The following is an 18,827-nucleotide window of genomic DNA, read 5'->3' as shown; positions in this document are numbered from 1 at the left end:
TGCAAAACTAAGAAAACTACATAAATATTTCAAGGTTATAAATTTCAGCACAACTTCTCTCAAAGACAAGGCAGACAGATACAAGGTGAATTCACAAGGCTTTCTCAGTTATAGAATAGCCATGTGGTCGGACCAACAAATTCAACAAAAAAGGAAGAAAAGGAGAAAAAATTTTAATTAAAATGCTCAATCTGGTAATTCTAAATCCAAGAGGCATTTCATGATTAAGGAATTCCTACATACCATTAATAGTAGCACACTGTAAAGGTGTTTGCCCAAGCTGATTTTTTGAATGAAGTGCTTGTGAATTCCAGCGGTATAAGAGAAGAGCAGTATGGTGATGTCCACGAGAGCAAGCCCAGCTCAGCGGTGTACAACCACGAGAATCCTGCCGTAGCGCATCTACTTCACATTCTAACACAAGTGAAGGGTTCTCATCACGCCAACGTAATAGAGCCACAATTAACCTGTTTTTAGAATGAAAAAAGCTGTCAGCTAACATCAAAACAGTTTCATGCTTCTTAGTTACTTGATTTGAGCAAATTTTTGTGATCCAGGGCTGTTTTGCCATTTTGTTGTTGTTTCAATTTGTGTGTATAGTGATGTTTGGCTATATTCAGGCAATTTTCTACTCCAGAATCTCATATGCCAAATTTACACATTCTGGGACTAGATAAATTTGTTAACTGATGTATCATTCATTATGGAGTGCAAAAGTAATGTTCTTGATTTCAAAGTAGGTTTTTGTAATGTTAGTGATAAGAAAATTAGGTTAGTGGTCAATGGCCTCTCCTAATTAATTTGAAAAGACTGTGAATCTTGAGCCAACACTTGTGGAATGAGATGAACAATGAGAGCTAGAGAGGAATTCGCACATGGATTCAAAAAGCAAACATGATTGCAGAATCACAAGCTATTGGTAATTACATAATATTATTCCAAGATGATAATCTGTCTTCTAGGTAGTAGGTTGGTAGACAGCAACCGCCCAAGGAGGTACTACCGTCCTGCCAAGCGAGTGTAAAACGAAAGCCTGTAATTGTTTTACATGATGGTAGGATTGCTAGTGTCTTTTGTCTGTCTCATAAACATGCAAGATTTCAGGTATGTCTTGCTGCTTCTACTTATGCTTAGGTCACACTACACATACATGTACAAGCATATAGTATATACACACCCCTCTGGGTTTTCTTCTATTTTCTTACTAGTTCTTGTTCTTGTTTATTTCCTCTTGCCTCCATGGGGAAGTGGAACAGAATTCTTCCTCCGTAAGCCATGCGTGTTGTAGGAGGTGGCTAAAATGCCAGGAGCAGGGGGCTAGTAACCCCTTCTGTATATATTACTAAATGTAAAAGGAGAAACTTTTGTTTTTCCTTTTGGGCCACCCCACCTTGATGGGATACGGCTGGTGTATCGAAAGAAAGAAAAGATAATCTGTCCAGTCAGGCAAACTTTAAAACTGTACTAAATAGAATTAAACTAAATATCCGTAAAAAAAAAAAATGAAATAAAATAATTAGTGCAGTGCCTGCACTCTTGATTAGTGTAGTTTGATGGGTCATTTGAACTGTAATACCTGAACACTTCCAGAAAAAGTCACTGAATAAATAATGGTGAATGTATTCTTTCTAAAGTGTCTCAACCTTATTAGGAAACAGCCAAAGTTAAAAAAAAAAAAGGAAGTAATACAAATATTATTTATCAAAGCAATAATGACCTGGAATATCCAAGCATGGCTGCTAAATGTAGGAGAGTGAGGCCATGTAATTCTGGTAAGCCTGCGGCAAACCCTTGGTCCATACTCAGCCACCGCTTTCCACTCATTCTCTGGCAATATAATATAACTCGCTCCTGTAAAGAAAATTATTTTTTTTTTTTTAGGTAACATGTAGCGAAATACTGAAACATAAGTTCTGTGATTTGTTTGCAATAGTATTATTGAGTTCCTATAAATTATGTAAAAATACTATGGACACTATTAATGTTTTATTAATCATTCTTGTTGTACTATGCAAATTTTTAGACTTAATTTAAATGCAAAGTATTAATTACAGAACAGAACTGTACTTCAAATTACAGAAATCATTAAAAATTTAAAAAGAAAATCAGTTTACCATAATACTGCACAGCAGCTCTCATACAGTACAATATATCCAAATTCCACATAACTTAAAGCTCTAGTTTAAAGAAGGATTTTTACTAGATCCTACGTATTTCCAGTTATACGTAAATCCTCAACTCACACAAGTGGTACACACACTTCTTCGTGGCTGCTTCAAGCCCTGGTCAAGGTCACAAAACCTTTTTTTTTTTTTTTTACAAAAAAAATGAAGCAAATGCTTTATGCTATTTTTTTGCCAAATTTCATTGATATCACATGTTAACAGTCATTAAAAGCCCCAAAACAAACAGCTTCACTGATCCCTTTTGTTTTTTACTTACTTTCAGACCTATCTTTAAGAAGATAATCATAACATATGACAGCAATGAGGCCATAAACTAATCTAAATCATAACAGCAGTTGTTCATATCTCACTGAACTATATGTGTAAAAATGTAAACTGAGCAACTGATAACTTAAATCTATAGAGAAATACATATTACTGGAATTTTTATTTGATTTTTTTTTTTTTTGTTATTAACCCTTTCAGGGTTTCCAACATACTAGTACGTTTTACGCACCAGGGTTATTGACGCAGTAGTATGCGTAAATTCTAGCGCCTTCAAATCTAGCGAGAGAAAGCTGGTAGGCCTACAAATGAAAGAATGGGTCTATGTGGTCAGTGTGCATAGTATTAAAAAAATCCTGCAGCACACAGTGTGTAATGAGAAAAAAAAAAACTTAGACCGTGTTTTTGGTTTAAAACAGCAACTTTGCATTGTATTTTCATATGGTATTTATGGTTGTATTCTAGTTTTCCTGGTCTCATTTTATAGAATGGAAGACATATATTACAGAAATTGAGATGATTTTGATTGGTTTCACAATGAAAAGTACCTTGAAACTGAGTTCAAAGTAGCAGAAATGTTCAATTTTTGCCAAAGTTCAAAACTAAACAAATGCCACACATCCAATACACGTCAACTGGTGAGTCTATTCTTTCACGAGCGCGCTGATATTATTTATACCATTTCTACACTAATGCAGTAGTCTCCATAACAGTAAATCTTCTATTTTTTTGAGAATAAAAATTCAAAGTGGACAGCAAAAGAAATGTAACAGAGGCCTGGGGACACAACTAATGAACAGAGGAAATGTTATTTTAGTGCCAGGAATATCTGTCTTGTTTATTCTGGACCCTATTTGGATATTGGCATCTTTTGAAATTTGTGTGAAATTGGCAAAATTGCCAAATTCTGACCACTTTATTGGATAGTTGAAATCAGTAAATGGGTGGTTTCTTGTACTCATTCGATAGAAAAAATGGAGTTCTAGCGAAATAATTATGGTTTTTGTAGACTAGTACACTGGAATTGGCCGAAAATAGGGCTCAAAGTGGGCAAAATCACCGATGCATAAACATAATCGAGACCGCTAACTTCGTCAGAGCATAATTCCCTAAGTTTTCCATCAAATTTCATACTTTTGGTGTCATTATGATCAGGAAAAGATTCTCTATCATTTCATAAGAAAAAAATAATTTTTTTTTTTTTTTGAAAAATTTTCGACCCTGAGAACAAGTTTAGGAGAGGGCCTCTCGACCCTGAAAGGGTTAATCATCTGTAAACTGTATGCCTTTTATGATTAAATGACACTAAATGGCTAAAAGTGCTTTGTGAGCGTTTTTTTTTTATTATTATTATCACACTGGCCGATTCCCACAAAGGCAGGGTGGCCCAAAAAAGAAAAACTTTCACCATCATTCGCTCCATCACTGTCTTGCCAGAAGGGTGCTTTACACTACAGTTTTTAAACTGCAACATTAACACCCCTCCTTCAGAGTGCAGGCACTGTACTTCCCATCTCCAGGACTCAAATCCGGCCTGCCGGTTTCCCTGAATCCCTTCATAAATGTTACTTTGCTCACACTCCAACAGCACGTCAAGTATTAAAAACCATTTGTCTCCATTCACTCCTATCAAACACGCTCACGCATGCCTGCTGGAAGTCCAAGCCCCTCGCACACAAAACTTCCTTTGCCCCCTCCCGCCAACCTTTCCTAGGCCGACCCCTACCCCGCCTTCCTTCCACTACAGACTGATACACTCTTGAAGTCATTCTGTTTCGCTCCATTCTCTCTACATGTCCGAACCACCTCAACAACCCTTCCTCTGCCCTCTGAACAACAGTTTTGGTAATCCCGCACCTCCTCCTAACTTCCAAACTACGAATTCTCTGCATTATATTCACACCACACATTGCCCTCAGACATGACATCTCCACTGCCTCCAGCCTTCTCCTCGCTGCAACATTCATCACCCATGCTTCACACCCATATAAGAGCGTTGGTAAAACTATACTCTCATACATTCCCCTCTTTGCCTCCAAGGACAAAGTTCTTTGTCTCCACAGACTCCTAAGTGCACCACTCACCCTTTTCCCCTCATCAATTCTATGATTCACCTCATCTTTCATAGACCCATCCGCTGACACGTCCACTCCCAAATATCTGAATACATTCACCTCCTCCATACCCTCTCCCTCCAATCTTTCATCACCTAATCTTTTTGTTATCCTCATAACCTTACTCTTTCCTTTATTCACTTTCAATTTTCTTCTTTTGCATACCCTACCAAATTCATCCACCAATCTCTGCAACTTCTCTTCAGAATCTCCGAAGAGCACAGTGTCATCAGCAAAGAGCAACTGTGACAACTCCCACTTATATACAGCCTTATATACAGCAAATAAAATTGTTCAATGATCAAAATTTATGATTTTGTTTATTTAAATACAAATTATTTATGGTTGGTGGGAGTCATGTTGGCAAGCATGTGGACAAAGACAAATATGCAAAACAAGCCTTAATTTTGGCAACATTTTGCTCTAAAATAGACCTTTTACAAATGCTACTTAAGAGTAAAATATTGTTCTGCAAATGCATGTCTTTGCCCCAGAAAATTTTGTTTTCTAAAAGGAATTCCAATACCTCAAAATTTTGAGCTTTGTGCATCATGACATCACTTTCATAATTGGATGGGCTCTTCTGACTATCAGGGCAGACTTGAACCCTTGTTTCCATGGTCTCTAACCGTTGTAGCAGAGTGAACTTTAAAAGGTGCTCATCCTGCTCCCGTACTACTTGCTCCTATGGAAACCACACCAGGAATCAGAAAATTAAAATCTTCATGAATTAAATAAAGTCCCTGATTTTTGTTACTATATAACAAAAAAGAGAAACCTCATCTAATACATTAAACAATAATGAATTTATTAACAATGCATTAACCATAACAAGACATTATAACATAACCATATACAATTCCGCTATTAATCTGCACATTATTCTAAATTATATAGGAATAAAAATCTTTAAAAAACAAAAGTCATGTCAGCATTTTTTTGCATACACTTTTATTTATGTGATCTTCAAAACATGTCACACATTTAATGAGGAAAATGTTTTCCATACCTCTTTGACTTTATTCTCATCGGATGGAGGCTTTTTGTACTCAAATATCACAGAATTGGAGATGACAAAACCCTCGCAGGCAACCTGAAGAGTCACAAGGCCAACCTCATGTGCTGTGAACATCATATATATATGCATAAATAACAAGAACTAAAATTTCAATAATTACTAACTTTAAATTGAAAAAAAAAAGAGAGCATGTAAGATTGTAATTTTCACACATTATTTTCATACTGTACTTACGTACCTACAGTAGTGTTTGTTATTCATCAATTACACTTTTAACCAGTACCATCTGATTTGTACACAGCTGTTAGTCATCTTAATTTTAATACTGTACCTGTGAAAAACACAGTGAAAAAGAACTAGGAAACAATTTCTTACCAGGACAATAGCAGCGTAAAACACCTGACTGAACAAGAGTAGTCGACGTGGGGACGCCATCAAAAAGAACTGTATATGGAGAGGAACTGCTATACCAGGGACCGGTCACCAATACTTTCACTCCTCCCTGTTGTAACACAAAAAAAAAAAAATAAAGAGGAAAATTAGTATCTATAAAAATTCAGTTAATTTTAAATTAAATTTAGTTCAGTATTTGCTAAATCAGATGCCAATTTGTAGAATGTTCCTCAACTTATGATGGGATTATGTTCAGAAGAACCCATCTAATATGTTCAGAAGAACCCATCTAATATGTTCAGAAGAACCCATCTAATATGTTCAGAAGAACCCATCTAATATGTTCAGAAGAACCCATCTAATATGTTCAGAAGAACCCATCTAATATGTTCAGAAGAACCCATCTAATATGTTCAGAAGAACCCATCTAATATGTTCAGAAGAACCCATCTAATATGTTCAGAAGAACCCATCTAATATGTTCAGAAGAACCCATCTAAGCTGAAAATATCTTAAGTCGAATATGAATATATGATAAAAAAAATAAATAACTACTGTCACTGAATAAGTAAATAAACAAATAATTACTGTAATTAAATACAAGTATTAGAAAGTAAATAAATGAATACAAGTTTATCCTATCAATATATTTACAGTACTTTACAGTACAAAAAATAGTTTTACACTTTTATCGCACTATCGTAAAGTCAAAACATCTTAAGTCGAACCATCATAAAGTGAGGAGCATCTGTACAGGAGGTTCCTCAACTTACAAACACTCAAATTATAAGCATCTGCACTCATGAATGAAGCACTCAAGAACCAAGTAGTTATACAAAACCAAACCCTCAGTTATGAGTATGTGTGAAACATAAACATCCTCTTTGCTGATTGAAAACAGAAGGACTAGAGTGTCATTGGCAGACATTTCGAAGGCTGTAGCTTACTCCTAGCTTTCTCCTCTTTCCCTCTCTTTTAGCACATGGCACTTCAGCAAGAGCATACTGTCATGACCCACAAAGATAGCTCATGTGAATTTTTGCATTACTATTTCTAGTAATTAATGAGTATAAGGTTTCTATATCTGACACAAATTTTCCTTGAAAGCATTTTTTTTTTTTTTTTTAACAAGTCGGCCGTCTCCCACCGAGGCAGGGTGACCCAAAAAGAAAGAAAAAATCCCCAAAAAGAAAATACTTTCATCATCATTCAACACTTTCACCTCACTCACACACAATCACTGCTTTTGCAGAGGTGCCCAGAATACAACAGCTTAGAAGCATATAAAGATATACAATATATCCCTCCAAATTGTCAATATCCCAAACCCCTCCTTTAAAGTGCAGGCAGTGTACTTCCCATTTCCAGTACTCAAGTCCGGCTATATAAAAAAACTGGTTTCCCTGAATCCCTTTACTAAATATTACCCTGTTCACACTCCAACAGCTCGTCAGGTCCCAATACCATTCATCTCCATTCACTCCTATCTAACACGCTCACGCATGCTTGCTGGAAGTCCAAGCCCCTCGCCCACAAAACCTCCTTTAACCCCACCCTCCAACCTTTTCGAGGACGACCCCTACCCCTTCTTCCTTTCCCTACATATTTATACACTCTCCATGTCATTCTGCTTTGATCCATTCTCTCTCAATGACCAAACCACCTCAACAACCTCTCTTCAGCCCTCTGACTAATACTTTATTAACTCCACACCTTCTCCTAATTTCCACACTCTGAATTCTCTGCATAATATTTACACCACACACTGCCCTTAGACAGGACATCTCCACTGCCTCCTTGCTGCAGTATTTACAACCCAAGCTTCACACCCATATAAGAGTGTTGGTACCACTATACTTTCATACATTCCCTTCTTTGCTTCCATAGATAATGTTTTTTTGTCTCCACATATACCTCAATGCACCACTCACCTTTTTTTTCCTTCATCAATTCTATGGTTAACCTCATCTTTCATAAATCCATCCGCTGACACGTCAACTCTCAAATATCTGAAAACATTCACTTCTTCCATACTAATCCTCTCCAATTTGATATCCAATTTTTCTTTATCTAAATCATTTGATACCCTCATCACTTTACTCTTTTCTATGTTCACTTTCAACTTACTACCTATACACACACTCCCAAACTCATCCACTAACCTTTGCAACTTTCCTTTAGAATCTCCCATAAGCACAGTATCATCAGCAAAATGTAACTGTTAATTCCCATTTTGTATTTGATTCCCCATAATTTAATCCCACCCCTCTCCTGAACACCCTAGCATTTACTTCTTTTACAACCCCATCTATAAATATATTAAACAACCATGGTGACATTACACATCCCTGTCTCAGACATACTTTTACCAAGAAGTAGTCTCCCTCTCTTCTACACACCCTAAACTGAGCCTCACTATCCTCATAAAAATTCTTTACAGCATTTAGTAACTTACTACCTATTCCATATACTTGCAACATCTGCCACATTGCTCCCCTATTTACTCTATCATATGCCTTTTCTAGATCCATAAATGCAATGAAAACTTCCCTACCTTTATCTAAATACTGTTCACATATATGCTTCAATGTAAACACTTGATCTACTCATCCCCTACCCACTCTGAAACCTCCTTGCTCATCTGCAATCCTACATTCTGTCTTGCCTCTAATTCTTTCAATAATAACCCTATCATACACTTTTCCTGGTATACTCAGTAAATTTATTCCTCTATAATTTTTACAATCTCTCTTGTCCCCCTTCCCTTTATATAAAGGAATTATACATGCTCTCTGCCAATCCCTAGGTACCTTCCCCTCTTTCATACATTTATTACACAAAAATACCAACCACTCCACCACTATATCCCCTCCTGCTTTTAACATTTCTGTCATGATCCTGCCAGTTCCAGCTGCTTTACCCCTTCATTCTACATAATGCCTCATGCACCACCCCCCCACTCACATCCTGCTCTTCTTCACTCCTAAAAGATGGTATACCTCCCTGGCCAGTGCATGAAATTACCGTCTCCCTTTCTTCCTTGACATTTAAAAGTTCCTCAAAATATTCTCGCCATCTACCCAATACCTCTAACAAATCCATTCGTTCCCTAGGCTTTCTTAACTTGTTTATCTCACTCCAAAATTTTTTCTTATTTTCATCAAAATTTCTTGACAGTGCAACTCCCACTCTATCATCTGCTCTCCTTTTACACTCTCTTCACCTTTCTTTTACTCTCCACATACTCTGCTCTTCTTATAACACTTCTGCTTTGTAAAAACCTCTCATAAGCTACCTTTTTCTCTTTTATCACACCCTTTACTTCATCATTCCACCAATCATTCCTTTTTCCTCCTGCACCCATCCTCCTATAGCCACAAACTTCTGCCACACATTCTAATACTGCATTTTTAAAACTATTCCAACCCTCTTCAATCTCTTCCCCCACTACTCATACCTGCACTAGCCCGCCTTTCTGCCAATAGTTGCTTATATCTCACCCGAACTTCCTTCCTCACCTCTTTCTTACTTGTTGTTGCCATTTTCCTTTTGTCCCATCTACATACGCGTATTTTTTATAATTGCTAGTACAGTGGAACCTCTGGTCACAAACGCTTCCAAACACAAACAAATCGGTTCACAACCAAAAAATTTGCCAATTTTTGCATCTGGTCACAAACACATAATCAGGTGCTGAACAAACACAGCCGCACTAATTTTCACACTCCGTGCCATTTTTTTTGCACACGCAAATTTTCCCACTTCCTGTTGTTTACGACCGTAATTACGACTACAATAAATTCGGATTAGCAATGTTTTATCAGCAGGTAGTGCACAAATAGCTTTTTGTAGCACCAGTACTCAACTAGGGCTTGCCATATATGATTTTTGGTATATATTTTTTTCTCGGTTGTCTGTCGTACTTATTGAAACATGAGCAATGTATGCTGGAAAGATACTTCTTAACATAAACCAAAAACGAAAAAAATCGGTCAATAAATAACAGAGTTCACTTCTCAGCCATTAGACGTCCCTCAAAACTCTTAAAACTGTTTACAGGAAACAGTTCATAGGGTGTCTAGAATGGACTCGTGCAATGTTAGTTTTCTCTGTCGTTCAAGTTTTTCTCAGTGTTATTCAAGGTTTTTACATTCTATTGTATAATTATTGTATAATTATTTCTGGAATGGATTAATCATATTTATATATAATTCAATGGGGAAATTAGGTTCGGATCACGACCAAATCAGGTTGTGACCAGAGTTTTGGAACAAATTATGGTCGTGACCAGAGGTTCCACTGTACTGCATACCATATGAACATGCAGTACTGTTTATTAATTAGATATCACTAATGCAGTAAAAAAAAAAAAAGCATTTAAAAAAATTCTTACATTATAAGATATTAAAGCATAATTATACAATAAAACCCCCATATCTACTGATTCAGTACCTGCAGCTTCAGTTATTCATGGTTTACTGTAGCCAAGCAATACCTTCATGGTTTTGGTATCCACGGCAAGTCCTTGGAACGTATCCCCCACGGATATGGGGGTCCTAATGTACTTCATTATTCACTAGTATGATCTAATTGTGAGCTCATAAACAAAACTGAGCTCACAATTACACGTGTGAAACTCATCTTTTAAAGAGTACATATGCACTATCTCACACTTTTAACTCGGTATGCCTCCTTCTGCCCTTACTGTCTTCCCATTCTCTACTTTGAAGACTGCAGTCAACTAGGAAGAGCCATCAGGCTAGTCTTACCACTTTATCAATTGGTTATAATCATAACCACATTTTTTAAAGGGGTGGACTGGTAAACCAGTGGAAGGCCTCAGTCTGATGACCAAAAGTTCCAGCTGCAGGTCATCTTATGACTAAGACCTACATCAGGAAACATTTGTCCTCTTTTCAGACAAACCTATCACTATACAAGAAAACTTTTCTATTGTCAACATTTTGCTTCTTTATACTACTGGAAACATTGCCAGTTTTTATGCCAGTTATCATTCTATCAACCAAGCGGTTCTCCTCATATATCAGAACTATTGATCATTAGTTCTGCCATTTACAGACTGGAGAGTAAAGATTGATATTCACTTTACTTGGGTACCAGATAGTTATCACATGCCTTGTTAGTGATGTGCTGTGCTTGTAGTTGATGTATACATGATTGTAGTACCCTTGGAAGATGAGGAAACGAGTCATACAATGAAGGATACTGTCTTTCTAAGTCATCAATGGGTCACTGATCTTATGTGACCTCCACTCAATTCCAGACACTGCAGCAGCTACTAGCTCATGCAAGGTAGCAACCAACCCATGTATTTTTCAAATTTATTTCTCAAGCCACTCAACACCTGAGGTGTAGAAGATTGAGGCACTTATGCAATATATGGGAATCTTTATTTAGGATATGTTTTGCCACACAGTGGCTTCATCAGTCCAATACAAAGCAGAAAGGTGAAAGGAGAGGAGAAGTTTGAGGTAATCAGTCCCCCAGCCTGGAGTTGATGTGTTCAGTCCATCAGTCTTGTAGATTGATGGACTGAACACATTGACTCCAGGCTGGTTCAGATTCACAGAGAGCACACGAAGAAATCTTCACAGAGCTAAGTACACCTCAAACTCCTCTCCTTACACCTTTCTGCTTTGTATTGGACTGATGAAGCCACTGTGTGGCAAAACGTTTCCTAAATAAAGATTCCCATACGTTGCATAAGTGCCTCAATCTTCAACTTGTCGGTTTTCAAAACCATTCATCACACCTGAGGTGTTACAGCTAATTTCTTTGGAAGCTTTTGGGAACAGGCTGGACAAATGTGTGGGTGGGAGTGGTTGGTTTTGAGAGGGACCTGCCTGGTATGGGCCAGTAGGCCTGCTGCATTGTTCCTCCATACTTATGTTCTTATGAGTGAGAGGAGTTGGATTTAAGTGGGACCTGCACAACATGAGTTAGAATGGTTACCAAAACTTATTCTTGAGGTAGCTTTGAGAATAGGTTGAAAAAACATTTTTGTTCAAAGATCTGGGTTTGAGAAGAAGCCTAATATGGGTTGGTAGGCCTGCTGCAGTGTTTTCTCCATTCTTATGTTCTGACATAATTGGCACTTTGGTTAGATATCTAAAACTATTGCCAAACCATTGCTTTCCTGTCTTTTCTAAATTTGATTTTTTTATGACTCACGAAATCGTAATGACACGATTGCAAACAAACCATACCCCTGGTTAACGCGACGGTCTGGAGTTTTGAGACTCTCTGACCGCAGGTTCAATCCCGGCCGGGGTATGGTTTGATTTTTTTTTCATTTTTACCCCACTGTTGCTTGCTCTGTGGAAAATACATTCCTTTCTAGTGATAATACTTTATTTCTGACAGAAGTGTATGTAATACTCTTGTACAATTACATCAGACAAATGGGTGCACAATTTCCATCTGCTCTTATTCAATGACAAATCTGAAGTCAAAATGGTCCCTTTACCATACACTTGATATGAAGCCAAGTGTAACTCTAAAGAATGACAGAAGGTAAAGAAATTACAGAAGTAAATGTTGCATGTTCAGTAATTGCTTGTCCGTGCACCTACATGCAGGAATGCATGCAGATAAGCAAGTGCAGGTCTATTTTGCAAGGCACTAAACTGTGCTATACTCAAGCACCACTGCATACCATCCTCTAAACACCACATTCGAAATTAACTATCTTTGGGAAATATATACATGGGTGTGCAAATGAGTGTATGTAATTATACATTTGTTTATAGTTATAGGATAGAGCTATGATCATTGTGTCATGTCTTTGTTTCTTAGTCTGTCACATACTTTCCTAAACATTCCTTTTGTTGCACTATAGAGGCCAATTTGTTTCTTATAAACTTTATCACAGCTGGTATCCAGGCCTCACTGACCAAAAACTTTCTGTAAAACTTTTTGTAAAAGTTACAAAATTGTACGTTTCTATGAGGTCCTTTATAAAAAGAACTGTCTTCGACTGTTTATAGGCACTGTATATTGACAAAGAAAAGAAAGTTGTCTCTTTGGGTTGCTTAAAGCAGGTGTTTGTGAATCAGTCCTCTAATTTTTGTTGACGAGTTCTACACTCCTTCAACTTGTGCTGGGCCATTAGGTATAAGTATTTTTGTTCCATTCAATACAGTTTTATCTCATTCTATGGTAATAGGTGTGAGTGCTCATTTATTCCAGTAGATTTAGTATTTGCAGACGTAGTAATATGGTAGTTTTGATTCAATTATATGACTTATTTTGTTTTCCCAGTGTCCTTTACTTAAGATATCTAACCTTTTCTCTTTCCTTATGTTTAACCTTTCTGGTCGAGTCTATATCTGCTGTTTCTTGTCTTTATTCACCTGTGCCAAAATTGTGAGCATCTGTAACATTCACTGCCACTCACATGGCCATATCATTTTGTTTCACTGAATTAATTCTTGCACAGCTTCTTTATATTTTCAGGTGCATAGGGTCTACTCCTCTCTCTTGCTACTCTAGGAGTCTCCTGCTCCTCTGCACCTGCCTTCCATCTCAAGTTCACTTCTCAGTGTGTACAGTCTTTATTCCTTCTTTCTACACTTCTTCCTACCACATCTAGATTTTTACCCTTTTCTCTTCTCTTTGGCATGTCAGGTACAGAAGTAATAAGACTGGGCAGGAAAACCTCCGTTTCCCATTCCCTTGTGCTTCACAAATTTTTTATCAAATCTCTGGGTTGTGAGGAAGCTCTTTACTATGATTTGAGGAAAAAACTCAGAAATCTTTGGCACCAAGGTATGATAAATCTTCTCCTGGGTTTTAACACTGGCCTTAATTCACCCTGTCACTGTATCCTGGGACACACTTGTTAGTTCCTACACACCACTGGCAAAGTGGGAGAGTCATGACAAATGCCAATCTAGTAGCAGATCCCAGACTCCTGGAAAGGGTTTACATGACTCCTTGTACCACTGCACTTCAGTCTTTGAAATCTTCAATCTTTGAAATTTTAAATGTGTTGAGACTAACTAAAATATTAAAGGAGAATTCTTCATTGACTGCTGTACATTACACAAGGTATCTGGTATCTGCTTCAGTGTAATATTGTACTAAGCATAATGCTGTTGATTTTTTAACAATCGTAGGTATGAAGAAAAATATATGAAGTTTTTAAGATATATATAGGTTGATAGATATGCTGTGATACATACGAAACTCCAACTTTCTTTCACTGCTATGTATATGTCAACATTATAACTTCAGCACTGTTATTGTCAGGCCTTCACTGATACTACATAATACTTACCTTCTAGGTTACCCGTCATCTTAGTCAAGTTGAAACATTAGTTATTACCCATACTAGTTAACTTCTGCTAAGACTACTGTACTGTAGGAACAAGTGAAATGATTACTATATTAAATCTTGTTGTATTACATCACTAAACAAAGATTAAAGATCGTCTTCTATTTCCAGCACTTGTAAGTTGCCGCCACCATCACCTCACCTCTTTCTACCTGCTCATGTAGTACAGTAGCAATGGAAACAATACAAAGTGTCAAAATATATATTTTTAAAATATATAGTGAAAATAAGTTTGAAACTATATTTGCTCCATGAATTCATGCACTAGTGCAATTAAGCTACTGCCTATATACTTTACACTGAGATTCTAATTACCATATATATTATTTATTAGTTACTTATTAAAATGATAATACAACATCTGTAACAAAACACTGAGTATGATGTACAAACATAGCAAAGAAAAAGGCTCCTGTGGTCAATCAATGTAATCAATTGTAATCTTTCTTAGATGTATGATGCAGGGAGAGAGAGAGAGAGAGAGAGAGAGAGTGTGAGTGAGTGTGAGTGAGTGAGAGTGAGTGTGAGTGTGAGTGAGTGTGAGTGAGTGTGAGTGAGTGTGAGTGTGAGTGAGTGAGTGAGAGTGAGTGAGTGAGAGTGAGAGTGAGAGTGAGAGTGAGAGTGAGTGTGAGTGTGAGTGAGTGTGAGTGAGTGTGAGTGTGAGTGAGTGAGTGTGAGTGAGTGTGAGTGAGTGTGAGTGAGTGTGTGTGTGTGTGTGTGTGTGTGTGTGTGTGTGTGTGTGTGTGTGTGTGTGTGTGTGTGTGTGTGTGTGTGTGTGAGTGAGTGAGTGCACGCATGAGCATGAGTATGCATGTGTGTCTGTGCATGCATGTGTATATAGGCATGAGTGTGCATGCATGTGTATATAGGCATGAGTGTGCATGCATGTGTATACAGGCATGAGTGTGCATGCATGTGTATATAGGCATGAGTGTGCATGCATGTGTATATAGGCATGAGTGTGCATGCATGTGTATATAGGCAAGAGTGTGCATGCATGTGTATATAGGCATGAGTGTGTGTGCATGTGTATATAGGCATGAGTGTGATGCATGTGTAAATAGGCATGAGTGTGCCTATATACACACACTGCATGTAGTGACTTTCTTTTGTGTCTGGCAATATTTTGTTGCATGTAAACTACATTACCTGTATACTGCAGAAATTAAATAAATTATGTGTATTGTATGCATGTGAATGTGTGTGTGCATGTGAGAGAGAGCACATTATGTTATAACTGTGTGCACTTAAAAAGAAGAAAGAATAAACTAATAAAGAGAAAAAACTCACCTCAGGATAAGCCCACTCTGGGGAATAGTCAGTAATATTGGCAGTATTCTCACGGTAGTCCATCCTGGTAGTCTGTTGAGACTGATTAGTTACAGACTTGCCACTGTTGTTTGTGCTGCTGCTACTGCTGCTGTTGCTATTGTTGCTATTAAGGTTGTCTGGAGGGGATGTGTCATAGTGATCCAGATCAGGAAAATCACTCAGCATGTCAAAAGCATCAAGATTAGCAAGAACATCATCCTCGGGTGAAGTCATATCATTATCAATGAAGTCCATAGGATTGACGTCAGCAGAGGAAGGTGTTTTGCGACTACATGACCCAGGGGGAAGATTGGCTGAGAGAGTTTTCTGTATGTCATCTGGAGAGAGATCTAATGTAGTTGAAAACAGTTCTGTCTTTTCCACAGACAGTTCAGATAATTCAGCTTTTATGCCTAAAAAAGTGTCTTTTGTTGTCTGTTGTTGATGATGTTGCTGTTGTTGGTGTTGCTGTGAATGAGATTGCTGCTGCTGCTGCTGCTGCTGCTGTTGTTGATTTGTCCTTGCTTCTCCAGCTTCAAGACTAGATACGAGATTAGCAAATGTGCCCGAGTCAAGTTCAAGATTGCCGTTGGTGGCATCTAGCTTTAAACTTTCCATCACATCTTTGTCACCTTCACGTTTTACCAGCAGATTAGCATTATGCTGTGGTGGACCACTTTGTTGCTGTCCATGTTGTTGCTGTGGTCCATGTTGGGCTGGGTGTTGCTGTTGCTGCTGTTGTTGCTGGTGCATGTGGTGGTGATGGTGAGGATGGTGATGGTGGTGGTGAGATGCGTGGTGGAGGTGCGCTACGTGGGTGGAGTGTGGAACAAGAGGTGGTCCATGGACGATGGAGGCAGCAGTGGAGATAGGATGGGGCTGGCCCAAGTAAGATGTGAGCGTGAGGGGGCCGGCCAGTGGGGGATGTGGAGATGGGTGGTGCCCACCCCCACCACCACTGTTGAGTATGAGCAGCCCACCCCCGCCCTGGATGTTGGACAGGTTCAGGATTAGCGGAGCTGTGGTAGTGTTGAGATTGTTGTTATTGTTGTTGGGCGTGGTGTTGTTGTTGCTATTATTATTATTGTTGTTGTTGTTATTATTGTTGTTTTTGTTGTTGTTAGTGGTGTTGCTGGTAGAGGGTGGGGGCTCTGGTGGGCGGGCCCCCTCCTGAGTTACGCCCTGGTACTGGGGGGTGACGCACCCACCTGGCCCACTCGTTGACGATACCTGTGGGAGCAGCAGCATGCAGCCATCACATGCACGCACAGGGTATGACCTGACCACACTGTGGCAGTTACAGCAGCTTGGGGCAAGCCAAGGTAGGCTTATGGCAGGCTGGGGTGGGCTAAAACAAACATGCTGCCCTTCAACTCCACACCGACAGTCACATGTGGTGTCAAGTTGCAAGGAGGTCTTTTTTGATTTTTAAGTTTACCTTCCCAATTATTATTATATTCTTGGGGAAGCACTTAACTCATAGGAGATCATAAAGTGCCTGGGAAATGAGAGATAATGAGGTTTAATCCAAGGAAGGGGAAGGTAGCTCCAATTCCTTGAATCAGGAACCCTTCACTAGCATCAAGGCACACCCCTTTAAGGGACTGTCTTCAATAAACCTGATTGACTAAGATAAAAACAATATAAGGCAACTCTTAAACTGACTAATACTGACTACAGGTCCAGCTCAATAAGCTATCCACATAATATTACTGTACTAATATCTAAATATTAAGAAATTGGAATTTGATCACTCCAGTCATTGAGGGAGGCCATCTCAACTCCTACAGCAAACAAAGATAGCTTCTATTATATTGCAACATCTACATGTTGTTCCACTTCACATGTTCAGCAAACAACACTACATTCTCTACACATGTAGTAATAGTTGCCAAATTTACTTTGTCGCTAGTAACTAAACTGTAGCCTAAATATTAACAGCATTAATCCTGGTAATAAAGTGAAGTATAGAGTTCAAGTTATCATTATTTGAAATATATCTAAATCCTGAACTGTATGATCAATTTGCTGATTTATTAAATGTTTTTATGCATATCTGTATCAAAATTTATTGGAAACGTGGTAAGAACTACTCTCATGCAACTGAGATACATTTTTTTTTATATTCTACTGAACTGGGCGCAAGCAGGTTGAGGGTGCCCTTGACCAGTCTGCCTATGGTGTCCCCCAGCCATGGCTTAATCTCACACACTAAAAATATTTCACTACTCTACATTTTTACTACAGGGGGCCATCAATTTACAAATGTTGGATTTACGATGACTCGCACCTACGAATGGGGTCCAAAAGACAATTATAAGAAAATTACTGTTTTGTAAATGTAGACTAGTAACAGCAAATGCCTGTGTCACATAACCATTGAATATGTTAATATTTTCTATAGAATAACAGGATCAGGCTTACAAACAACTCATTCATAAGTTGAGACAACGGAAGCACAACACATTTATGAATTCTTAGACCCCCTGTATTGATTAAAAGTATCTTCAATACTAATATACAGTCAACATGTATGATCATATGTTACACAATAATAAATTAGACTTAAAAGTCTATATAATTACTATATATGTATCAATACTATAATACAATTTAGATAAAATAATTCAAATGGAATAAATTCATTATGGCATGTTTATATTATTGGCATATTTATAATTTATACTGGATCTAAATGGCCTATTGTGAACAATTGTGAAGACAAGACTTGTTTGTGCAGACAGAATCTTTACCAGGACAATATTCTGAACCGTTAAGATCTTTATCGAGTCAAAGATAAGACACATTGCACATATGCATATACATGCACACACATTTTTAATACAGTATATATTATTATATACTGTGTATATATGTGTGCATATGTACACATATGGCAAGCGGCACACACACATACAGCACATTCACACATGCACATGTACACATGCATACATACACACGCACATGCGCACAGTGAATAGGCAGGGCCAGAAGCTATGAATTGACCCCCGCAACCACAATTAGATGAGCACACACAGTATATACCGTACATGTATAGTGCTCATCATCCAAGTATACCAGCCAACCCCCCTTGCAAACCACAACCACAAAATAGGTCATTCCTTGCGCTTTAAGGCATCCTTCAACTGTCTAGAAAGACATTAACACCCCTTCATCAGGGTTTA

General features: G+C 38.0%; 1 protein-coding gene across 5 annotated transcripts in view; it reads right to left on the bottom strand.

Moving 5' to 3' along the window:
* Window positions 1-18,827, bottom strand: part of Camta (Calmodulin-binding transcription activator) — an 891,447-nt gene that overhangs the window by 96,669 nt on the left and 775,951 nt on the right. For all 5 annotated transcript variants that reach the window (XM_070092342.1, XM_070092341.1, XM_053787510.2 and 2 more), the window contains 6 exons: window positions 15,622-16,872; window positions 5,958-6,084; window positions 5,574-5,686; window positions 5,091-5,249; window positions 1,718-1,851; window positions 244-467 (listed from right to left, as the gene is read on the bottom strand). In XM_070092342.1, coding sequence (XP_069948443.1) covers window positions 244-467; window positions 1,718-1,851; window positions 5,091-5,249; window positions 5,574-5,686; window positions 5,958-6,084; window positions 15,622-16,872 — 2,008 coding nt within the window. The remainder of the gene's footprint in view (window positions 1-243; window positions 468-1,717; window positions 1,852-5,090; window positions 5,250-5,573; window positions 5,687-5,957; window positions 6,085-15,621; window positions 16,873-18,827) is intronic.

Source organism: Cherax quadricarinatus, chromosome 39, assembly GCF_038502225.1.
Source record: "Cherax quadricarinatus isolate ZL_2023a chromosome 39, ASM3850222v1, whole genome shotgun sequence".
Taxonomy (NCBI): domain Eukaryota; kingdom Metazoa; phylum Arthropoda; class Malacostraca; order Decapoda; family Parastacidae; genus Cherax; species Cherax quadricarinatus.
Note: the sequence above shows the minus strand (reverse complement) of the source record. Positions and strands in the feature narration are given on the sequence as shown.